The sequence below is a fragment of the Marmota flaviventris genome, chromosome 17 (assembly GCF_047511675.1).
Source record: "Marmota flaviventris isolate mMarFla1 chromosome 17, mMarFla1.hap1, whole genome shotgun sequence".
Classification (NCBI taxonomy): domain Eukaryota; kingdom Metazoa; phylum Chordata; class Mammalia; order Rodentia; family Sciuridae; genus Marmota; species Marmota flaviventris.
In genome coordinates, this window is record NC_092514.1 from 63,877,353 (window position 1) to 63,901,579 (window position 24,227).

General features: G+C 46.9%; 2 protein-coding genes across 11 annotated transcripts in view; both read right to left on the reverse strand.

The window, feature by feature from the left end:
* Positions 1-984: 984 nt before the first annotated feature.
* Limd2 (LIM domain containing 2) lies at positions 985-3,232 on the reverse strand. 2 transcript variants are annotated; one of them, XM_027946263.2, is made up of 5 exons: positions 3,124-3,232; positions 2,300-2,394; positions 2,120-2,164; positions 1,901-2,040; positions 985-1,823 (listed from the first exon to the last, which is right to left on the reverse strand). In XM_027946263.2, exons 2-5 carry the CDS (start codon positions 2,339-2,341, stop codon positions 1,664-1,666), a joined length of 387 nt encoding a protein of 128 aa, XP_027802064.1. In that variant the 5' UTR covers positions 2,342-2,394; positions 3,124-3,232; the 3' UTR covers positions 985-1,663. The 2 variants fall into 2 exon arrangements, with proteins under 2 accessions (XP_027802064.1, XP_027802065.1); XM_027946264.2 differs by having other exon boundaries at positions 3,062-3,203.
* Positions 3,233-7,076: 3,844 nt separating this feature from the next.
* The window catches only part of Strada (STE20 related adaptor alpha), a 31,858-nt gene continuing 14,707 nt past the window's right edge, over positions 7,077-24,227 (reverse strand). For 7 of the 9 annotated variants that reach the window (XM_027946255.2, XM_027946252.2, XM_027946257.2 and 4 more), the window contains 9 exons: positions 18,668-18,770; positions 18,053-18,174; positions 16,411-16,519; positions 16,170-16,293; positions 12,845-13,016; positions 12,206-12,310; positions 8,494-8,735; positions 8,030-8,072; positions 7,077-7,759 (listed from right to left, as the gene is read on the reverse strand). In XM_027946255.2, the coding sequence (XP_027802056.1) occupies positions 7,607-7,759; positions 8,030-8,072; positions 8,494-8,735; positions 12,206-12,310; positions 12,845-13,016; positions 16,170-16,293; positions 16,411-16,519; positions 18,053-18,174; positions 18,668-18,770 (1,173 nt within the window). In that variant the 3' untranslated portion in view covers positions 7,077-7,606. The other 2 variants (XM_027946259.2, XM_071603920.1) reach the window with 2 other exon arrangements.

Genomic DNA, 24,227 nt, shown 5'->3' on the forward strand with positions numbered 1-24,227 from the left:
CCCCAACAGAGGCCTCACTATAGGAAGTTGGGCTTTCCCTGAGTGAGGCTCTTAACAGCTCCCAGGATCCAGGCCTTGGGTGCTGTTGGCTTACTAAGCATTGTGTCTACTTCCTCAAGGAGTAGTGCTTACCTCAACAGAGCACAGTGGCTCATCTGTCACCAGGAATTGAGACCAATTCCTACACACTGCTTATTAGTAAGTCGAGTTGTATGGGGCAGTGGCAGCAAGTCCTAGAGATGTCTATCCTCTTGCTCCACCACCTTATCTTTCCCTCAGGCAGTTTGGAGAAGTCAGGACAGCTGGGTCTGCGCAGGAGAACCCAATCTTCCAAGATTGCCTTGTTTCTCTGCTGTACACTGTCACCTCTCAGTGTGCCTGGGCTCTCAGAACAGCTGACAACCTCTCCTTGGATGACCTGGTAGGGGTAGCTGTGGTTGCCCCACTCCCCAGAACACAGCAATAAGAGGGGCACAAAAATGAGGAGGGACAAAAGGAAACCTTTAGCAACACCTGCCAGGTCTGTGGGTTCCCACCATTCCATGCAGATTTCCAAGGCAAAGGAATAGGATTGGGGAGCTGCACAGCTGGGAACTGCCCATAGAAAGGGGTTAGACAGACTCTGCTGAAGGGTTCTGCCTTGGGCCCTGCCCCCCAGGTGTAGCAAGGCAACCAGATGACATTGATGCTTCTGGTTCTTCTCTTCAGAACAGGGGTGTGGATGTGAGGCCATGGGCTTGGGAAGTCAACCAACCCAAAGATCAAGGGAGAGTGGAGTTGCAGTTACAGAATCACACTGTTTGACCGTGCGGCACCCTGGCTGAGCAGAGAGCACCCCTTTTCTCAAGCAGTTTGTATTTCCTTGACACTGCTGCCCCTCCATCAAAGCCAGGAGTGCTCTGGGCTAACCCTGAACCCCTTCCCCTCCCTGTGGTCAATGGGCATCCTGTCACAAGAGCCCCCACAACAGGCCACATAATAGAGTCAGGATCTGTTTAAACATGTTTAAAACAGGGTTATCACAACAGTCAGAAGGCAGAAATGAGGGAGAGGAGGGGGCACGGCTGCTGCTGGCCCCCGAAGGTCTCAGAAGCGCTCAGCCTGGCGGGGACTTTAGCTTCATGGTGCAAGGGGGTCCTAGCCCCAAGGCAGTGGGCCCTGCCTTGCCTTCTACTTCCCCATTCCCTCCCCCATCAGCTGCTGTGGCATCCTTGAGGTCCAGCAGGTGACACTCTCACTCTCCTTCCTCCCAGTCTGTGGCTCAGGACCAGGCTAAGGGCAGAGGTAGATGGGGAGACATGGTGGCCAACATGGCCCAGGTGGCAGTAAGGGAGCTTGGGACCCTGAGGGGGGCATGCTGACTCCTTGCTGGAGAAAAGGCACCTAAAAAGGGAAGCTGGGCTTGGCGGCCATGTGGTGAGGTGGGGTGGGGTGGGCTGAAGGAAGCAGGGTGAGCAAACCCCAATCCTGGTTCCCACCCCTTGACCCCCACTGAAGGAGAAGGAAGGAATCCTGGAGCAGAGCCCTGCCCCGGAACCTTCTGCCTGAGCAAGCCTCCCCCTTCCCACCCTGCCCCCTACTCAAACCCAGAGAATCTTTTTCCCGCCCTTCCCACCGCCCAGTTCCAGGCCCTCCGCTGAGGGAGTGGATGGTCAGAGGGGCCTCAGGCTGTCTTGGTGCCGGGGTCCACCTCTTTGTGGGCCCAGAGCTCCTTGTGCTGTTTGCGGCCGAATCCCTCATCGTAGTTGCCTTTGCTCTTAAACAGCTGCTGAAAGTGGGGTTTGCAGTAAAACTCACCATGCAGCGCGGCATAGCTGCCCAGACTGCGGAAGCAGAGCATCAGGGTCAGGCGGGGTCAGGACTAGAGGCAGGGCAAGGGGTGGGCAAGGCAGGGTCGCACCTGAGCTTGGTATGGCAGTGCTTGCAGCAGAAGCAAGAGTTGTGGAAAATGAGCTTGTCTGCCACCAGCCGCTCCATGGGGTACACAGTCTTCTGGCAGGCGGCACAAGTCTCCTTCACCTGGGCCCGCAGGCTGAAGGACTGTTTCGAGGGACGCTCAGCCAGGAGCCTGGCCAGCGCCCACTCCTTCCTCCACCCTCACCCACCCTAAGGGCCCTACCTTGGAGCGCTGCACAGCGCTGTTGCCACCGCTGCTTTTGGCTTCCTGAGAGACAGACAGTCAGGGCAGGCTCTGAGGCGGCCCAGCCCAGACCTAGGGGCAATCAAAGAGGGGGCAAAGGGTGCCCGGCAAACACACAGCTCCTCTCCCCTCGCCCCTCCCACCCGGCTGGTCACCTACATGAGAGGGGGTGGCCTGGGCGGCTCCCGCAGCCTGGAACATGGCTTGTCGGAGGTGATGGAGGCCCCAGGCAGAGACGCGGCACCGGCTGGGTTCTGCAAGGGGAAGTCAGTCGATGGGGCCCCACGAGCCTTCTCCAGGCTGCAGGGTGGGGGTGTTTACAGGCAGGGGCTGGGGGGCTGTGGTTGGGACTTTCCCTAAGTCATTTCCTGTTGCTCTCAGTTTTGCCACTTCCGCCCCTCACCCACCCTCTTGCCTGCCCGTCCCCCACGCTGCTCCCCAAGGGGCAGGGGTCCTGGAGTGGAACCATGTGTGGGAAAAGAACAAAGTTATGGGGCAGCGGCCGGGCACAAAAGGTCCCGCGCAGCCTCCTCGTGCGCTCCGCAGGCTGGGACCCCTCCTGGGGTGAGGGGAGGTCAGGGGAAGGCGGGGCGGACGCGGCCGGGCGAAAACCCGCTGCCCCAGCCTGACTCGCGCAGCACGCTGCCCGGCGCGGGGCCCAGGCACCCAGCCCCTGGACAGCGCCCCGGCCCGGGCGCCCGCCCCGCCCCGCCCCGCCGCGCCGCAGCCCCAAGTCGGCCCCGGCACCTTGGACCCAGGGAAACAAGACCCCAGACCGGGGAACTCCCGCGGGCCCCACCCTCGCTGGGGAGCGGCCCTGAAGGCAGAAACAAGCCTCGGGGCCGACGGCGAGAGCGAAGCACAGAATCGCTGGGCGTTGGGACCCCGCGGGCGGAGGCAGAGGCGGCCCTCGTCCCCCACCTCAGCGCCTGGGCCCTAGAGCCGGATGCTGGCCCCTCCCCCCGGGCGCCCGCGCGTCTCACCGGGCCCCGGCCTGGGCCGCGGGGCGGGGGTCGGTCTCCGGGGGCCGCCTCGAGTGGGAGGAAGGTGAGGGCGCGAGCTGCCGCCGCTGCCAGTGGTCCCCAAGCGGCCACCGCCGCCGCCGCCTTATCGCGGCGCCGCCCCCGCCGGCCCCCGCCCCGCGCCCGCCCATTGGCTCCGCCGCGCCCGGAGCCGCCTCCGGGGCCCGGGCGCCGCCGCCGACCCCCCTCTGCGCTTTGTCTTTCTCCGACTCGCCGTTCCCCGGCCTTTGTCTGCCCCCCGCGCCGACCCCACGCAGCCTCTCGGGCTTGCTGGGCTCCAGGGACCGGCCGCCCCGTCTGCCGGCTCTCGACGACGCCGGGCCGTGGGCAGCCGCGCTTGAGGAAAAGACAGAGGTGGGGACCGGAGCCCGAGGTTCCACACCGCCCCTCCTGCGGGGACCAGTGCAGGGTCTGGTTTCAGGACACGACACTACTGGCACAGCCCCTTCGAGCTTGCCTGAGCCTTTCGCAGCCTCAGTTTGCCCGTTGGCCCTCGTGGTCGCAGGTTTCCGGCAGCTCCTGTTCCCGCCCGGCGCAGTGTGGGCCCCGCAGCCTGAGAGACCCCACTGGGGCGACCCTGGAGGCAAGGCAGGGACCCTGGGTTCGGCTCCCGCGCCCCCTCGGGTTGCGGGGTCCTCCCGCCGCCAGGGGCCGCTCCCGCGCCTGCACAGCCCGCGGAGAAAGATGGCAGCGGCACGCGGTCCCGCCAAGCCCCGCCGCGAGGCTGCGAGGCCAGTGTTAGGGGCCGCAGGGAGGGCTCGGGGCAATCGCTGTCAGTGGCCTTGGCTGGCCGCTTGCCACGGAGCTGACCTGCATGAGAGGTCGGGCAGGGTTGCTACCCCAATGCGCCTTCTGCTGCCCCGTAGAGAGGGGCGGACAAGGCTGCTGGCCGCAATTTCCCAGAGCTGGCGTCTTGAAGCCTTTCTGTGGCCTGACTTTGTGGCATTACTAATGTTACTGGCAACCCGACCCAGGGCCCTTGCCAGTTTTCTGGCTGGTTGGATTCGGCTGCAGCCCGCATAAGAAAAAGGCAAAAGAAAAGAAAAAGTGAACTTTATGCAGTTTGACCAAACTGGAAAGAAACAGCTAGATTGCTTCTCTAGCCCGTGACACTGAAGCCGCCACAACTTACAACAAAAGCCAGGTGATGTGCATATGTAGATTTAGTTGGCCTGAAGAGAGGCAAAACGGGACAAAATACACATATATTTAGTGAGTCCGTGCTCAATAGGCCAAGCAGGAGTCTCCCTCTCAGCTTCTTTGGCACCTGTTAGAGTGAGGGTTGAAGCCTTCCCTTTCCATTCTCCTCGAGGAAGTTCGTCTTAATTCAGCGGGTCCTCAATTCAGTCTGTTTCACTAACGTCTGGCCTTCCAAGGATACCAAGGGCAAGTCCTCAGGGAAAGAATTATTCCATCCCACCAGCAAGCAAATCTCAGCACCCAAACCTCATTCTGCAAAAGGGAGCTAAGGCCTAAAAGTCTGAGGTGACATTCAGGGGAACAAAGTTAGTGCAGGAGCATTGCCTCCTGCAGGTGTGCCCTGCACAGAGCAGGTCTAAAAGTGACAGCCACTTGTGAGTGGAACCTCAGCTGTGCTGGGGTCCCTGTGGACCTCTGCAAAGAGCCTGGGGCTTTCTGGGTCCCAGCGACTCGTTTGGCTTTGCTTGAAACCAGGCTGAAGGCTGTTTCACAAAACACAGCCCTAAACAGCATGTTCCCACACTGTGGCAGGAATAGAACTGGTGGCTCCAGATTGGGCCCACACACTTGTCAGGGAACAGAACAGCTCCCTGCCTGCCGCCTGGCAGGGAAGCAAGGAGCTGCCCAGCCCCCAAACATTTTCCTGGCTGGCTGGATGCACCCACACTGTATTTGGTTTTTCTCTGTCAGTCCTCTGGCTTACCTCTAAAGGAACCTGTGTTTTCCTGGCACTGTGGGCCTGAGGATTCCCTTACAGGTGTGAGAACCCTCCACAACTGCATGTGTCTCTGGGGAAAGTGTCCACACCTGTCATCCAAGGGAGCTGTTTGATACAAGAAAGGTGAAGCCCTCCCAGACACTAGGAGCGGGCTTCTTGGCTACAGAGCACGATCTGGGAGCCAGCCCTGAGGACCATATTCTGCCCAGGACAATCTGTGGGCTGAGTTGCAGGAAACTATCACAAGATCAGTAGTTCGGTGTTGAGGATGAGCTGACTGCGTGGAGAAGGCAATCTGGAAGGAAAGAAAACTAATATGGTGATATGTTAAGAAAAGGAAATTTAAGGCTGGTTACAATGGCACATGTTTGTAATCTCAGGGACTCAGGAAGCTGAGGCAGGAGGATCATAAGTTCAAGGTCAGCCTCAGCAACTTTAGCAAGACACTGTCTAAAAAACTTTTAAAAGGGCTGGAATGCAGCCCAGTGATAGTGGTAGAATGCCCCTGGGTTCAATCCCTAGTACCAAAAAACAAAACAAGGGAACTTAAGACTCCATGAAAAAATGAACTGGGTAGGGGTTAGGAGAAGGGCTGGAAACAGATGTGATGGAAGCTTCTCACTTGCATTTCAGGTCCTCTACCCCTATCTTCACCTCAGCTCCTGTAAATGCTCAAGGGAAGAAATATAAATGTTTTCTTTAAACTGGTGTTAAAATTTCTCAGGAGGGGCTGGGGATGTGGCTCAAGCTGTAGCGCGCTCGCCTGGCATGCGTGCGGCCCGGGTTCGATCCTCAGCACCACATACAAACAAAGATGTTGTGTCCGCCGAAAACTAAAAAATAAATATTAAAAAAATAAAAAAAAAAAAAATTTCTCAGGAAGTGGAAAGTAAGGGTGTTTGATAGTTCAGAGCAGGCTCAGGGAAAAGGGAGGGGCACTTCCTTAATCTGACATTTGCAGTGCTTGGGCCAGAGTCTTCATCAGAAAGGACCAGCAAGGCAGAAAGCACTGTGCTGGGGCATGCACAAACACATGCAAATGAACGTGCACATGTCTGTGAAGCACCACAAAGGAGACCAAGGTTGGAATCATCCTTTTGCTCCCATTCACTGGCTGACAAGAACGACAGGGCCAGGAGCAAACGCCTATAACCCAAGCAACTTGGAAGGCTGAGGCAGGAGGATCACAAGTGTTTGGAGTCCAGTCTGGGTAACTCAGTGAGAGAGACCTGTCTCAAAATAAAAAGAGCTGGGATATAGCTCAGTGGTAAAATACCCCTGGGTTTGATCCCCAGTACTGAAAAAAAGAAAAATGACAGGAGTGGGCAGGTCTTGTTCTAAGGTTTCTTGCTCTTTGGACATTAGTACCCATGGTAGGGAGACTCCACAAGTCAGGTTACAAGACAAAACCCTCCACCCTTTCCTGCCAAAGGTGAGCATCTTCTGCCCAGACCCTCAGTGGCCCAGAAGAGGTCCTGCAGAGGGCTAGTCTTTAGCACACAGACCCTTCCAGCTCCAGGTGGTTTGATGGCCACAAGCAAAAATTAATAGTCTTAAAATTTGGGGTATTTAAAAGACTATCTCTTATGGGTTTTAAAAGAAACTGGTCTATCTACCTAGTGAAAGGTGTCCCTTCTATGCTCCCACAATCACTTGTAGGCCCATTTTTGGGTGGAATGGACCAGGGTGAAATGAGGAGAGCCTGAGCCTGGCCATCCTTGGAAGCACAAATACCAGTAAGCAAGCCTATAGCTTCTGTGAGCTTGCAAACACTAAGCCATTCTCTAAAAGGTTCTCTGAAAATTTTAATTTGTTCTGACAACGAAACTAACACAGCATAAGGATTTTAAGCCTTCAGGCAAGGCAAGACATTATGGCCCTTGGAAGACGCACCAGGGCAGCTGGCAGGTGTTAAGATGGATACTTGGGAAAGGAAAGAGCTGCACAGATGAATTATGGGAAGGTTTAGGAGTCAAGGTCCAAGAGATAAGTGAAATAAGGATGGACTGCCCCAGCTTTATTAACTTGATGCTTAAAAAAGACAGACCCTTCCCTTCAGTTATTAAGGAGAGGCTTCAGAGCAAGGGAAGCAAACTGCTAATGACTTGCCCCTTTATGGACCAAAGGATCTGAGAGCAGAGGAAAAGAATACAATCAGGCTGGCAAGAGAACAAGTGATGGGAAGAGGAGGTGACAGTTCCCTAAGTTGATGAGTCAACTTAGACTTAGACTTCAGCCTCAAGGCCAGAGCAGCTTTTCTTTCTTTTGAGGATGTTGCTTGAGTTCGTAGGACAGGACCTGTCAGCTTTCTGACCCTTCCCAATCCCTGGTGCCTGGGATTCCCTTGTTTCAAAAGCAGTGCAGAAATCTCTCCTGGATGCCCTTCCAATCAGTCCATAGCCTGCTCTGCTGACAGAAGGTCCTTTCTACCCAGTCTGCACCCACGAGGGTGGGAATGTGCCACCCCTCAAGGGCTCCTGGGCCTTGCATGCCCTAGGTTGGAGAACATGCATAGTCTGCAGAGGCTCAGAATTCCCAGTCGTCCACCTCCAGCTCTTCCAGGTTTGTCACCAGGCCAAAGATTCCACTGTGATCTTGAGACTGGCTGCCCTCAAAATTGGTGATGGGCGTGACAGGACGAAGTAATTCAGGCAAAGCCTCTGAGGCACGTCGCTTGATCTGGGGAGAAGAGAACTGGGTGATGGATCCTGCTGCTCAGGCCCCAGGATAACACAGAGCAGGAACAATGGCCCAGTGACAGATGCCCTGTCATAGCCAAAATATGATAGAGAGGAAGGAGCAGTGCCTTTTAGTGGCTTCAGAAACATGGTCATTTCTCTAGTTCAAAAGGAATAGTAGAGAATTCCTGAACACCCCACAGCTAAAGGAATCATGGGCAGTAGAACAACAGGCCAGAAAAAAACAGGAACTGAGGCAGTGCTACTGTACCTGCTTGAAGAAGGAGTGGCTCAGGAGGGCGCTGGCACTTGGCCTGGAGAAGAAGGTGAAGAGATCCACATCACCCATGCCCAGCTCCACCTCCTGTTGCTGACATCCTATCCTCAGGTACCTCTACTTCTTCCCTCAGCTCACCAAAAATGACATCCAGAACTATCCAGGCTGGCTTTTTAGCAAATTCATGAGCTGATCTCTCTTACTGTTTGGCCCCTCATTCTTCCAGGGAGCCCAAACCCATACAGATTCTTCTTCTTTAATGTTTCAGAACTTTTATTTTTATATGGTGCTAAGGATTGAATCCAGTGCCCCACACGTGCCAGGCAAGCACTCTGCCACTGAGCTACAGCCCCAGCCCCCTTATAGATTCTATGAGAGGTACATCTTTTAAAAGTCTTGCCCCAACTCTGGAGCTCCCTCTGCTACCCCAAAGCCTGGCTCCAAGGCCAGAGGGATACCTTTCATCCGGGTTGCGCTGAAGGCACTGCTCCACAAAATGATGAAAGTGGGGGGAGAAGGTTCGTTGGTAGGGATGGGAAGGTGAGTCGCCATTGGAGGGCCGGGGGTTGCTGGTGGTCAGGCTCTCACTCAGGCCAGGGTTGGCCAAAGAGCGTGAAGGGCTCATGTTCAATTCCTCAGCAGGGATGGTGCTGGTGTCCAACAGGCAGGGCACTGTGCCATTCAGCTTCTCCAGCAGCATCTGGGAAGGACAGAGCCAGGGCCTGGGCTGGAGGGGGCCTTGGAAGACCTAGGAGTCTCTTCATAAATAAACTCTTCCCCATAAGCAAATGATCTTTTGGGAACAGAGAAAAGACGGAAGTGGAATAAGTCTAACTTTTCCAAAGGAATGCTGGTCACTGACTCAGTAGCTCCCCACTACATAGGTTGACAGGAGAAGGAGAGGAGGGGTTGCAAGAAGTGCCCCTACCATCGCTGGAAGGGCCACCACTGCCTCTCTCCCTTTACAAGACATCAAATTTCTTTAACTGTAAACCCTTCATCTCAGGGTAGAGGTAGCAGCCAGGTCACTTTCTCTGAGGCCCAGCCCATTTGCCATACCCAGGTGGGTCCAATTTGGTCCACAATGCAGAACCTATAGTACCATATCCTGGGTTTTTACAGTGGCAGGCTGCAGAAGCAGTGTGCCAGGGCAGGCCAGGATTGGGTGACTGTTCCAAAGCCTTCAACTCAATACATGTAAAACGAGTCCACTTTGAATACTGCTGTCCTCCTGAACTTCATGTGCTGCCCAAGCCAGAAACCTAGGAATCTCTCTAGGGCTGCACTTGTGTAGTAGCCACTAGCCACATGTAGCTATTAACATTTAAATTAACTTAAATCATGTTTAGAATTTAGCCCCTGAATCTAGTCACATTTTCAATGCTAATAACTGCAGGTGGCTGGTGGCTGCCATACTGAAAAGCGCAGGCATTGCACAAAGTTCTACCTGCATAAATGCTGCTTCTAAATCTGAACCTGAGGGCTGGGGATGTGGCTCAAGCGGTAGCGCGCTCGCCTGGCATGCGTGTGGCCCGGGTTCAATCCTCAGCACCACATACAAACAAAGATGTTGTGTCCACCGAAAACTAAAAAATAAATATTAAAAAAAATTCTCTCTCTCCCTCTCTGTTTAAAAATAAATAAATAAATCTGAACCTGAGCATTCTTCTGTTACTAAATTATTTTTCTTGGGACTTTACCTACATTCATTCATTTATTGGTACTGGGGATTGAACTCAGGGGCACTCAACCACTGAGCCACATCCCCAGCCCTATTTTGTATTTTTATTTAGAGACAGGGTCTCACTGAGTTGCTTAGCACCTCACTATTGCTGAGGCTGGCTTTGAACTGAGTTATCCCGCCTCAGCCTTCCGAGCTTCTGGGATTACAGGTGTAAGCCACTGTGCCCGGCACTTTACCTACATTTCTACACCCCCCTGACTCATCTACCAGATCGAATCCAGCTGCTAGAATGACCTTTCTAAAATATATGTGTCTGATGTGATCACCCCATACTTAAAATCCTCCAGTAGGGGCTAGGGATGTGGCTCAGTGATAAAGAGTGTTTTTGCCTGGCATGTATGAGGCCCTGGATTCCATTCCCAGAACCACAAACAAACAATCCCTCTAGCAAGTCTCCATATGCTTTGCAATAGGAGCCTAATTATACATTAGAATGGAATACAAAGCTTTTCATGAGATGCCCTTGAGATTCCCTTGCTTCTTTCTCCAGCCTCATCACCAAGCAGCTTCCCCCACCCCAAAAGCACTTGTACCTTAGCCACTGACAACATTTTGCTGATGTTGTTCACCAGATCCTTTTCTTTCTCTCTTTGGTACTGGGGATTGAACCCAGACCACTTTACCACTGAGCTTCATCCCCAGGTCTTTTATTTTTTATTCTGAGACAGGGTCTTGCTAAATTGCTGAGATTGACCTTGAATTTATAATCCTCCTGCCTCAGCTTCCCAAATCATTGGGATTGCAGGAATGTGGCACTGTGCCTAGAAGATCCTGTTCCTTCCTGACTCTTGAGTCTTAAAGAGTCTGTTTTTGTTCCCATTCTTCACACAGTAAATTGATATTTGCTTTTAAGGCTTGACCCAAATGCCTCCTTCCTCAAAGCCTCCCTGGTCCCCTCCTCTAGAGGGCTCATCTGGTCATTCTTTTTGTGGCTTTTACAGTGCTGGGAATTAAACCCAGGGCCTTCAGCATGCTGGATAAGCTTTCTACTACTGAGTTACACCCCCAACTCTAATATTATTCAACCATATTGCCATGGTAAGTTGTGCAGGTCAATTTTTTGTGGGTAGGGGAGGTAGGGGATTGAAAACAGGGGTGCTTAACCACCAAGCCATAACCCTAGCCCATGTTTTATTTTTTATTTTGAGACAGGGTCTTGCTAAGTTGATTAGGGCCTGGCTAAGTTGCTGAGGCTATCTTTGTACTCTCAATCCTCCTGCATCAGCCTCCTGAGCTGCTGGGATTACGGGCGGGCACCACCATACCTGGCTGTAGGTGAATTTTTAAAGATGAAATAATAATATAAATATTTATTAATTGCTTAAAAATATATGTGTGTATGTATATACATATATTATTATTTTATATAACATATATTATTTTGTGTGTGTATGTGGTAGTGAGGATTAAACTCAAGTCCTCATGCAAGCTAAGCAAGGGCTCTACTACTGAGCTACATCCCCAGCCCTTGGTCTGGCCATTCCTAAGCTTCCCTCTCCCAACAGGGGGAACAGTTCGCAGATGGGAGAGAGAGAGGCTTACTGAGAGTTCATGCCTGCCCCCTCCTCATTCTAGGCCATGCTCCAGGCACTTGGAACCCAGGTAACCCTTGCCCAGATGACTCTTCTAGGTCCACTTTCCTGATTCTGATGGGGTCTGGATCAGCCTCTTCCCTGGGCCTGTCCAACCAGACTGTGGTACAGGCTGTGTATTCTAAGGCCAGAGGGTGGGCCAAAGGGTAGCCATACGTAGGGGCATGAATAGAAGGTGAACTTGCAGAATGGAGGTTCCAAAGGTGTGGGTCAGAAAGGCGGCACAGAACTCTGAAATGTTAGCCAGACACGGAGGTACACACCTATAATCCCAGCAACTCAGGAGGCCGAGACAAGAAAATCACAAGTTTGAGGCCAACCTCAGCAACTTAGCAAGATTCAGCAATTCAGTGATACCCTGTCTTAAAATAAAAAATAAAAAGGACTGGGGAATGCAGCTCAGTGGTAAAGTGCCTCTGGGTTCAATCCCCAGTACTACAAAGCAAAACAAAATTCAGATGTCTAAGAATTCCAAATGAGAAACTGACCTTTCAAGGTAGGAGACAGAAAATAGGTAGAAGATATTTTATAAATTTATAAAAATTGGTTAGCTTGATTTATACATTTTAAATAGACATATGGTAGGTGGGCCTCCATTTGCACTGCTAATTCCAGGCTCCACCTTCACTGGACTGGGCTCCATGACAACAGTATTTATCATGTAGAGAAGGACACGAAGAAGTACACAACCATCCCTGACTTCTTGAAGAAAAGGACCGTGTCTTTTCATCTGAGCTAACATTAATCTATGTAATTTATGTAGCAGGTATTCAGGAAACATTTGTGGAAGGCAGGAAGGTAGGTAAGAAGGGAATGACTGGGCTACAGGCTCACCTGAGTGGCAGGCATATCCTTAAAGGGGACATGGCCATTGGCCAGTTCACAGGCAGTGATTCCCACACTGTAGATATCAGACTTGGCATCGTAACCCTGAAGATTCTAAATCAGAAGAAAAAAGCCACAGATGACTTCATTTGCAGTCCCGGTCTTTGTTTAGAAAAAGAAGATTTGAACAAAACTGAGGAGGAAAAGAATGCCTTTCCCACAATCAGAAGCAGCTGCTAATGACTCTCCTTGCCTGTACTGCTGAAGATTAGCTGCTATTTTACAAGGAACAAATGTTTAGTGCTACTATGTAGTACTCTGGAAGGAGCACTGGGGCCATGCTCCTGCTCAGCATAGGGGTCGCAAGAGCACCAAAATGCTCACTCTTCCATAAGGTAGGAAGGATTCCCCAGGGGGAGTTGAAATAGGACCCCAGCAAGTGGGAACAACATCTATCTGCAGTGGGTAGATAATATCCATGTTAATTTGAGTACCAATGCATATCTGGCCAATAGGGACCCCTTCCCTCCAGGATCCCTTTAGCCCACTCAGAAATACAGAGCATCCCACCCCATCCCTGGGAAATTCCTATAGCTTCCTTGGGAAATCATGAATTGATGGGGACTCCTTGGGACCCTATGCACAGACCTGCTGAAGGACTTCTGGGCTGAGCCAAGGGAGGACCTTGATACTGTACTTGGGAAAATCATGAACCACACGCTGCCGCTGCCCATGGCTGATCATGCTGAGGTTGCTGCGTAAACCAGACAAGTAGACCTTCCCGTCCACAGAGATCAGAATGTGGCTGGCTTTAACGCTCCTGGTGGGGAAGGAAAAGAAAGATAATGAGCAATAGGAGCGCCTCACACTAAAAACCCTCAGTATTTACACACTACATCTATTCAGCTCACACCCAGGTGTATGTTATACATTTTATATATAAATATGTTTTTATGAAAAACTTCAAACATACAAAAAAAAGAGAAGATAGTATGAACCCATGTACATATCACTTTTTAAAATATTTTTTTTTAGAATTTGATGGGCCTTTGTTTTATTCATTTATTTCTATGGATGCTGAGAATCGAACCCAGTGCCTCACACATTCTAGGCAAGTGCTCTACCACTGAACCACAACCCCAACCCTTTTTTTTTTTTTTTTGGTACCAGGGTTTGAACCCAGGGGCACTTAACCATTGAGCCACATCCCTAACCATTTTTATATTTTATTTTGAGACAGGGCTAGATTGCTTATAGCCTAGTTAAGTTGCTCAGGGTGGTTTTGAATCTGTGATCCTCCTGCTTCCTCCCCTTGAGTCACTGGGATTACAGGCATGTGCCACCACACCCAGCAATCAGATTTTAAAACTTACTATGTCTTGATCTGTTTTTTTTTTTTTTTTTCTTTTTTAGTTGAAGATGGACACAATACCTTTATTTTATTTATTTTTATGCGGTGCTGAGGATGGAATCTAGTGCCTCAAATGTGCTAGGCAAGCGCTCTACCACTGAGCCACACCTCCAGCCCTCCTGTTCTGTTTTATGCACATCCCCCTAGCTTCCACTAATAATCTAATCTGTACTTCTTATTTGTAGGGATTCTTTTTTTAAAAACAATTTTTATTCTTAAGTTTTAGGTGGACACAATATCTTTATTTTACATTTATGTGGTGCTGAGGATTGAACCCAGTGCCTTGTGCATGCTAGGCAAGCCCTCTACCACTGAGCCACAACCCAGCCCCTTATAGGCATTCTTGTAAAGTATGCCATTGTTTTGTATGTACATTTTAAATTTACTTGTTTTGTATATATATTTTAAATTTAAGAATGTTATGCAACTCATTCTTCCTTTCTCAGTGCTATATTTTCAAGACCCACCTGATAGCTCTCTTTATATATCTTACATATCTGATCTTTGCTTCTACTTGCCTCCTTGTGTCCAGGGTGGGAATCTAACACTTTATTCTCATTCTCCCAGTCTCCAGGGAGGGATACTCATACTGCCTCTACTCAGTACAAATATGACCAATGACATTGATACATATGTTCCCTCATGGGGCTATGTGACAGTTTCTTTGGGGCACATACCCCAGAGGCAGTATTAATTGTCTTGGTTCTGTGTACCTGACTGGCTGCATCAATCATCTTCTACTATCTGAAAAGAAGCTTTCAGGTTCCCACTGCACTGGGCTTCACCCAAACTCTGAACCACCACCAGTTTCAAGAGTATAAAGTGATATCTTAGCTTTATTTGCTTTTCTCTGATTGCTAGGCCTCAGTGCTGGCTCTTATGACTGTTTGCTTTTGGGGATTTTCTCTTTTATAAGCTTCATATCCTTTGCCCATTTTCCTATTCTTTGTTGTCCTTTTCTCATTGCTTTGCAAAATTTTCTTATTTCTAAGCTCCTGTGTATCTTAGACAAAGCTAACATCTTCTTCCACTCTGTTACCCATTTCTTCACTTTGTTCATGATATCCTTTATTGAATAGGGAACTGAGTCTTCATATAATCAAATTCATCTATATTTTTGCCTTATGTTTTATGTTTCTAAAACGTTTAAAAGTTGTTTTTAGTCTCAGATCATAAAACTATTTTCTTGCCAGGTGTGGTGGCGCACGCCTGTAATCCAGTGGCTCAGGAGGCTGAGGCAGAAGTTTCCCGAGTTCAAAGCCAGCCACAGCAACTTAGTGAGGCACTAAGTAACTTGGTGAGACCCTGTCTCTAAATAAACTATATATTTAAAAAGGGGGTGGGGATGTGGCTCAATGGTTAAGTGCCCCTAGGTTTAACCCCTGGTATCAAAAAAAAAAAAAAAAAAAAACCAAAAACTATTTCTTCACATTGTTTTCTATTTAAGTCTGAGTTTTAAATCTTACATTTAGGGCTTTAATCCACCTGCAGTTCTCTCTGGATATGAAGATAGATGGAGTTCCAGTTTTATCATCTTTCCTACTATAAACCAGTTTTCCTGACACCACCTATTAAGAAATCTGTCTTTATTGCAGCCACTCATCTTAGGACTGACTTGAAGGCACACTAGAAAGGAAGTAGGGGAGTGGTCCATGTCAGATGTTCTTTCCTCTCACATTAATACTCAGGACCAAGCTGCCCAGTAAACAGAAAACAGTGGCTTCACCACTAACAGGCTAAATGCCACCATCAGTGGCAAGGTCAGACCCAGATCCTTGATTTTATTTTATTTTTGGGTGCTGGGGATTGAACCCAGGGCCTGTGCATGTGAGGCAAGCGCCCTACCAGCTAAGCTGCATCCCCAGCCCCAGATCCTTGATTTTAAACTCTGGCTTCATTAACTCCAGTTAACTTTCAACTGTTTCCCTGAGGGCACATGGTCACAGGTTCTTTTTGCTTGTTTTGTGGACTGGGAATTGAACACAGGGCTACTCTACCACTGAGCTACATCCGCAGCCCTTTTTTATTTTTATATTGAGATGGGTCTTACTATGTTGCTGAGGTTGGCCTCAAACTGGTGAACCTCCTGCCTCAGCCTCCCAAGTTGCTGAAATTACAGGCATGAGCCACAGCACACAGCATTTGCTCTTTATTAATAGAGGATGAAGTCACTTAAGAGTGTATTACCAGGTGCAGTGGCGCATGTGTGTAATCCCAGCAGCTCAGGAGGCAGAGGCAGAAGAATCGCGAGTTCAAAGCCACCCTCAGCAAAACCAAGGTGCTAAGCAACTCAGTGAGATCCTGTCTCTAAATAAAATACAAGATAGGGCTGGGGATATGGCTCAGTGGTTGAGTGCCCCTGAGTTCAATACCCAGTACCTACCTGCAAAAAGAGCATACCTGTGGGGGCCGGGGTTGTAGTTCAGTGGTACAGCACTTGCCTAGCATGGGTGAGGCACTGGGTTCAATTCTTAGCACCTCATTAAAAATAAATAAATAAATAAAATAAAGTATTGTGTCCATCTACAACTAAAAATATAAAGGAAAAAACAAAGAGTGTACCTGTGCACATAGCCCATATGGTGGATGTAGTCCAGGGCCTTTAGCACCCCCTGCAGGATATAAGCAATTGCCAGTTCATTCATGCCATCCATGAAGTGTGTGCCGATGAGATCCTTTGCAGAACCTGAAGAAAAGAATTGTGGGGAGGAAGCAAAGGGTAACAGAGGAAGATGATGGCACATAAGCAATCTGCCAAAAGAGTTCTTAGAACCCTCTATACCAGGAACCTTTTCCCACTCACCATATGCCATGAATGATGTGACAACCCACAGCTCATTGTCTGCAATAAAGGTAGCTCGATATGGCACGATATTGGGATGGTTGAAGAGTTTAGAGACATGAAGCTCCCCCTGAAAGCAATGGTAAAGCTGAAGTCAAAATCAAGGAGCCCTGAAGAATGATACCCAATGTGAAGGTGGGAGCATGAATAACATGGGAACCTACTTCTTTCTGGGTGTTCTTCTCAGAGTTCTAGGATAAGCCAGTATAGGAGAAGTAGGCCCTGCTGTGCCTGCAGTCTGTTTTGCCTGCTTAGGCCTGAGAGTGGCTCTGTACTGAGCCTCAAGAAATAATCCCCCACCAGACAGGGAAACTACTGTCAACACATTGGAAGGTTCCAGTTAGCCATCTCAGACATGATGAAAATAAACTGCTGATTAACGATTTAGGAAGCCTGCAAGCAAGCTTAGCTCAACTTCAAAGACCAAGGTACAGAACTCCTCTTGAAGAAAACAAAAACAAATTTTTCTATTATAAATAAAAACCTAGTAACTGATAGAAACAACGTATAAAGAACAAATGACAACTATGAAACATAAGATGTTTTTCAACAATCTTAAACCAAGGGATCGCTTCCTCAGAAGCAGCTATAGAAGTGTAAAAAAAAAAAGGGGGGGGGGGGGCTGGGGTTGTAGCTTAGTGGTTGAGCACTTGCCTCGCATGCGTGAGGTGAGGCACTGGGTTCAATCCTCAGCACCACATAAAATAAATAAATTATAAAAACAAACATATAAGTCTAGGGGCTGGTATTGTGGCTCAGCGGTAGAGCGCTCGCCTAGCACAGTCAGGACCTGGGTTCGATCCTCAGCATCACATAAAAATAAAGGCATTGTGTTGTGTCCATCTACACCTAAAAAATAAATATTAAAAAAAAAGAAAAGAATTACACAGACTAGCAAGCACTAGAACAAAATTAGATGTGTTTTTCTAAAATAACTAAGCTGCTTTATTGGCAGCCTTGCTCCATCCTCAGCCCCACCAACCTACTCTGAACAAATGAACTGAGAATAGAGCACCATCAGGCAAGCTTGGATTCAGGGAAAACATTGAAACATTGCAAACAAAGAAGAGGAAAGGCTGCAAACAAGAACATTGAATATAACACAGAGCAGGTTCCTAATTCCAAGCCATGTTAGCCAAGGAGAGTCTAGGCCCCAGTCAGCTGCTAGACTTGTGGTCTTTCTCAGTTGAACAAGAATGCAACTACTTTCTTCCTAAAAAGGAAGGAACCTAAGGCAAGCAGGATGCTAAGAGCTAGAAGATAGCCACTGGCAGCAGGGCAAGAAGCTCTGCATTGGAAACAAGACTGCCTGGGTCTGAATGCTGTCTCTGCCACTTACTACTATATATGACTGTGCACCAGTTACTCAGTCTTTTAAATAATGAATGAGCCACAAAGGAATATTTGAAGAAGGGAGCATAAAATACATATAATGGCCAATGCCTAAGATTCTCCATTGAAAGCTTCTTGACTTTTGAAGTCAAGAAGCCATCCATGAAGTGTGTGCTGATGAGATCCTTTGCAGGAACTTTCAGAAGATTGATGTGAGAGATGTCTTACAATTACTATGGAACTTCTAAGAGTCACATTCATTTTTTATTACCTGCAAAAATGTCACCATCTCATTGGAACAAGCTTCTAGGTTAATCCTTCGTACTGTCACATATTCTCCTGTTGGTTTGTATCTTGCCATATTCACTGTCATCAGGTCCTCAAATCCTTTGCCTAAAAGAAAAGAGGAATGCCATAAATAAGAACAACAGCTTCTAATCTCGTTAATGGAAAAAGAATTTGATTTCAACAAAAAATTTAATTAAAAATTTTCCCTACTGTTACTTTCATGATTGACATTTCTCTTTTTTTTTCCTTTTAGTTATCAATGGACCTTTATTTTACTTATTTATATGTGATGCTAAGAATCAAACCCAGTGCTTCACACATGCTAGGCAAGCACTCTACCAATGAGCCACAACCCCAGCCCGATGACTGACATTTCTTGGGTTTTCTCCTATCAGTTCCTTCTTAGTCAACCATTCTAGCTAGCTATGAATGGCAAAAGAGTTTCTCCTGGAAACTTGATTTCTTTGCATAGTTGGCAGAAAAAAAAAAAACAAAGAAGATCCACAGGAGCCAGGTTTGTCATTGTGAATCCTACTAATTGAGCTAAGCTGCAGCAGTCCCCTGGAACAGAAAAGCAATGACAGTCTCTGGACATTACCTATAATGGTAAGCAGCTCATAACATCCTCCTTCTGGCAGGAAACTACTCATGATCTCTTGTTTAGAGAAGGATGCTATCGACTCTGAGCTTGCCTCATTGGTCTAAAGAAAAAGAAAAACAGGTTAACAAAGAAAATGGGGTGGGACTGGAGTTGGGTGAAGGTGGTAATTTAAACCCATGAGGAAACTGGAATCTAAACAAACACACAAATCCTGACTCTGGCAAAGAAACAGTACCAACACTATTTGAAGAGAAAACACAAGATGTACAGTGTAGGAATCAACAATGATACCTGAGCAAGTTAAGTGTTGCAATATCTACACATGTTGGGAGATGATAAGGGGCTGTTCCAGTAAACTGTCAATCTGCTTGTCCTTTCATACAACTAATTCACTTGTTAAAAAAAAAAAAAAAGAGGAATGCCATAAACTATGGCATATGGAATATCTATGAAATTCTTACTTGGGGCAAGGATGTCTAGAGAAAGGCATATGTAGAAAAAAGAAGGGGGATAGAAAGGTAGAGAGGTCTCTTGAATTTCCTTCTCTTTGAGGGTCTTGCTTTTAAGGACCTAACTGCAAGATCTCAAAAAGATCAAGTGCTAAATCTTGCTGTGTGGAAAATGTGGCCAGAAGTAGTCCTCTCTTAAATAACCCAAGAGCCCAGGCTAGTCATTCCCTGATTTTCCAAATAAAGCAAGGTGACAATGCAGGCACTGAGCTGCAGGTCAGGAACAGAGCTGCCAGTTCTCAGCTGTATCCCCAGCTGCAGAAGCAACCTGCTCCCTCCTTCTGTGCTCTCATGCTACAAATGAAGCCAGAGCCCTGCCCTGCCACATAGATGGGGGAGTTATGCCTCTGGACTTTTGAGGGCCTAAAGGAAGGTGTTCAGCAATGTCTGAGTGTTGAAAGCAAAACACACGGCAGACAACAGCTCTTCTTCATCTAAATGGCTTGGTTTTCTTCTTCTTGACTTAAATTTATTTGTGTGGCTTGGGATCTATATTTCTCTTTCTTTTTGACACTCTTTTCTTTTTTGGAGGGAGGGAATAACAAGGGATTGAACCCAGGGGCACTTTACCACTAAGCTAAATTCTTAGCCCTTTTTATTTTTTTATTTTGAGACAGGGTCTTGCTAAATTGCCCAGGCTGACCTCAAGCTTGTGATCCTCCTGCCTCAGCCTCCTGAGTCACTGGGTTTAGAGGTGTGTACCACCATGCTAGACCCTTTTTCTTCAGATGTGTATTCAACTAAATGGAGAGACCCAAGGCCAGCTTATATGTCATATGCTACATTCAGAAATCTGGTCCCTAGCCAGGAGTGGTGGTGTATGCCTGTAATCCCAGCAACTCAGGACTCTGAGGCAGCAGGATCAAGTTTGAGGTCAGCCTCAGCAACTTAGTGAGAGTCTAAGCAACTTAGTGAGACCCTGTCTGAAAATAAAAAATGAAAAGGGTTAAGGATATGACCGAGTGGTAAAATACCCTTGGGTTCAATCCCTCGTGTCAAAACAAAAAGAAAAACCTGGTCCCTAGTCAGAACAAAAAAAAAAAAAAATCTTTGTGAATACATGAAGGGTTGTTGGCTCAGCACTAGCTAGAAAGATCCAAGTAGAGAATGTTCTGACAAGGCGGTATTTGAACAATCACCAAGGAAGTGGCTCTGCATAGGAGCCCATAAAAATGGTTATGCTTAGCTGGGCGTGGTGGCGCACACCTGTAATCCCAATGGTTTGAGAGATTAGAGACAGAGGCAGGAGGAGCTAGAGTTCAAAGCCAGCCTCAGCAATATAGCGAGGCGCTAAGCAACTCAGAGAGACCCTGTCTCTAAATAAAATACAAAATAGGGCTGGGGATGTAACTCAGTGGCCAAGTGCTCCTAAATTCAATCCCTGGTACCCTCAACCTCCCAAAAAATTACCTTACAAAAGAAAGTCATGTTTAAATCTGTTATTTAAATATAATATATTTTTCAGAGCATTTCCATATTGTATTTGATCTTCCCTATAGCTCAGTGAAGTAGATATCTCTATTTTTCAATACCAAAAATAAGGGCCAAGGAGATGAAATTCAAAATTCAAAATGTGAGTACATAGCACAGACAAGATCTGGGCCCAGGCCAGGGAAATTAATATAATCCCTTGATAGGTTGATGTTTATGGAACATCTTATTTCAAAACAGTTGACAATATCTATGGGAAAAGAAGTGAAGTAGGATTCTACTCCTCACCACTTATGCTGACACTAAGAACTAAGAAGAAGTTAGTCAAGCAAAACTGACCACTTTTAACAAATTCCATTTCTAACTTGGTCTATTTTTAGTATTGCTAAGACTTAGCCATATAGCTCTTCACCACTTTCACTGTTGTGTTATTCCTCTAATTAGTGAGACCCTGGGTAACTTAGAATTAATAAGTTGAGCCACATCCCCAGCCATTTATTTATTTATTTATTTTTTTGATAGGGTCTCATACTCCCATACCCAAAGCATAAGGAAGTACTAAACTACTTATTCAACTTTTTTTAACCCACCATTTCCCAATTATGTCTGTCTAAGAAACTTTTGATGCCTAACATCTGCTAATCTTTGGGAAAGAAAATGCTATTTTAAGTGAAACATATGGTATAACACAAAGATCATACCCTCAGGAGCCTGAAAGAGGCAGAATTTGAATTCAGGTCTATCACTTGCCCTGCGAACCAAGGTAAGTCATTCTTATCTCTTGGTGGTCAGCTTTCTCAGCAGCAGTATAATTCCCATCTTGCAGGCTTGTTGTAACTATAAAATGATATAAAATATATCAAGAGGATAGCTGCCTGCTATATAACAGGTATTCAATATGTGTTATTCTATTCTTCTCCTTGTATTGCTGTTTACTTTTGATGACTTGCCATTCAATAAACAAAATGGCACAGAAAATGGAAGAAACAGAATCCTAAGTGGAGCTTCACCAATAGTTGATTTATTTTGTTTTAAATTTTTTTTTTTAGTTGTAGATGGACACAATACCTTTATTTACTTATACGTGGTGCTGAGGATCAAACCCAGTGCCTCACATGTGAAAGGCAAGTACTCTACCACTAAGTCACAGCCCTAGTCCCTGATTTATTTTGCTTCTTACAGTTATCTCTAGAAACCAATTCTAGGATCATTTAATGTCACTGTAACTCTTTGAAATGAGCTTGTCTTTTTTTTTTTTTTAAACTTTATTTATTTATTTTTAGTTGTCGATAGGCATTTATTTATTTATTTATTTATGGTGCTAAGAATCGAACCTCATGTCTTGCACATGCCAGGCAAGTGTGCCACCACTGAGCCACAATTCCAGCCCCCATGATCTTGTCTTTAAAACAATCTTAAAATACTGGTTACTACCTGCCACGTACTTCACACAAGTGAGAAAGATACAAGAGAAAATTGGAGCAGCAATTTGAGCAAGAAGTCTAAACCATGAACTCTGGAATGACAACTCCCCATTTGTTTAGAGTTTATGATGCTACGTCAGTCTTTAAGTATCCCATTCTCAACTTCTAGCCTCTGCACATACTCTTGCTCTCAATAAAATCAATGTCACCTGTTACCAGAAAACTCAGTGGGTTGCTTTCAGACCCAAACTTCTTATTCTGGCCTATGATTCTTCACATGATCTGACCTCTGCCCACCTCTCTGATCTCTTCCCTTACCACTCTCCCTGCCATTTTCTCATTGCTGTCTCAATTCAACATAGAGGTGTCACTTAAATGTTGTCTCTTCAAGCTAGGTGTGGTGGCACATGCTTGTAATCCCAGCAGCTAGGGAGACTGAGGCAGGAGGATTGCAAGTTCAAAGCCAGCCTCAGCAATTTAGCAATCACTAAACAGCTCAGCAAAACCCTACCTCTAGATATTAAAAAAAGGGGGATGGTGAGGATGTGGCTCTGTGGTAAAGTGCCCCTGGGTTCAATCCCTGGTACCAAAAAAAAGTTGTCTCTTCGGAGAAGACTGTCAGGCAAAGTAGGCTCCTAATTATTTTCCTTGCTTTACTTTCTTCATGGTAGCCATCACTGCAGTTTGTTTATCTATTTCCAATCTTCTCCATTAGAATGCCAAGCTTCACAAGAAAGGAACCTTGTCTGTCTTGACACATATTTATTTATTTATTTATTATTTTTTAATATTCATTTTTTTTAGTTTTCAGCGGACACAACATCTTTGTAAGTGGTGTTGAGGATCGAACCCGGGCCACACGCATGCCAGGCGAGCGTGCTACCGCTTGAGCCACATCCCCATCCCTGTCTTGACACATATTTAAAAAACAAAAATCATTTAACCAAAGTTTGAAATGAGGAGGTTTTCTGCCTATAATCCCAGCAACTCAGGAGGCCGAGGCAGAAGGATCAAAATTTGAGGTCAGCTATGACAATTTAGTGAGACCATGTCTCAAATTAAAAAATAAAAAGTGGGGCTGGTGATATGGCTCAAGCGGTAGTGCGCTCGCCTGGCATGCACGGGGCGCTGGGTTCGATCCTCAGCACCACATAAAAATAAAATAAAGATGTTGTGCCACCGAAAACTAAAAAATAAATATTAAAAAATTCTCTCTCTCTCTCACTCTTAAAAAAAAAAAGAGTTGGAGATGTAGCTCAGTGGCAAAGCTCCCTCAGGTCCAATCCCTGTACCAAAAGGTAAATAACTGCCTTTGGAAAAACTACAAATAATTCACTGTTACTACCTATGTCCTTCCATGTCAGGGACACTTAGAAAATATACTGTCTCACTAGGCTTCACATTAAGATGTGCTCTTTTTGAGGAAACAAACAAACCAAGTCAAAGGCAAGTCAAAGCTTTCATCAAAGAGAAATTCCCAGTCACCATCATCAGTTTTCATTTAACCTGGGGCTGGCTACCTCAACACATTCACTAAACTATTGATGTGCTTAGTTAGCAACTTGACAAATATTTCTACTATCCTGGAGTACAGAAAACTATTCAAAAGTGTTAGTTTTAGAAAATAAAATTCTTGGGCTGGGGTGTAGCCCAGGGCTAGAGTACTTGCCTGGCATGTATGAGGCCCTAAGTGCAATCCACAGCACCACAAAGAAAGAGAGGGAGGGAAGAAGAAGGAAGGTAGAAAAATTCTTTAGGTAATTGGGATTACAGTTCATGGGCAATTGGGAATTGCATGAAATCATCTACGCTAGTGATTGCTGTGGTTCCTCTGCCTCACTGACCCCAACTCACTAGAAACAATCCTAAAATGGAGGCTTTCTACTTTGTGAATATTCTTTAGGTCTGAAGTTAGACAGCCTAACTTTCACTTATGAAAGCAAACAAACTAAGAAACAAAGGCAAGATGGGTGTGGTGGCACACACCTGTAATCCTAGCAACTCAGGTGGCTGAGACAGGAGGACTAAATCTAAGGCTTACCTTAGCAATTTTGCAAGAACGTGTCTCAAAATAAAAAAATAAAAAGGGATGGTGATATAGCTAAGTGACAAAGTACCCTTGTGTTCAATTCCCATTACCCTCCCCTTCAAAAAAAAAAAAAAAAGAAAAAGAAAGGCAGTTCTTTGTTTTTG

Coding starts and splice junctions, on each gene's coding strand:
- Limd2 (XM_027946263.2), bottom strand. CDS start 2,341: ATGTTCCAGGCTGCGGGAGCCGCCCAGGCCACCCCCTCTCAT. Junction 2,165..2,299: donor CCCAGGCCACCCCCTCTCAT/GTAGGTGACCAG, acceptor TCTGTCTCTCAG/GAAGCCAAAAGCAGCGGTGG. Junction 2,041..2,119: donor GCGCTGTGCAGCGCTCCAAG/GTAGGGCCCTTA, acceptor CCCTCGAAACAG/TCCTTCAGCCTGCGGGCCCA.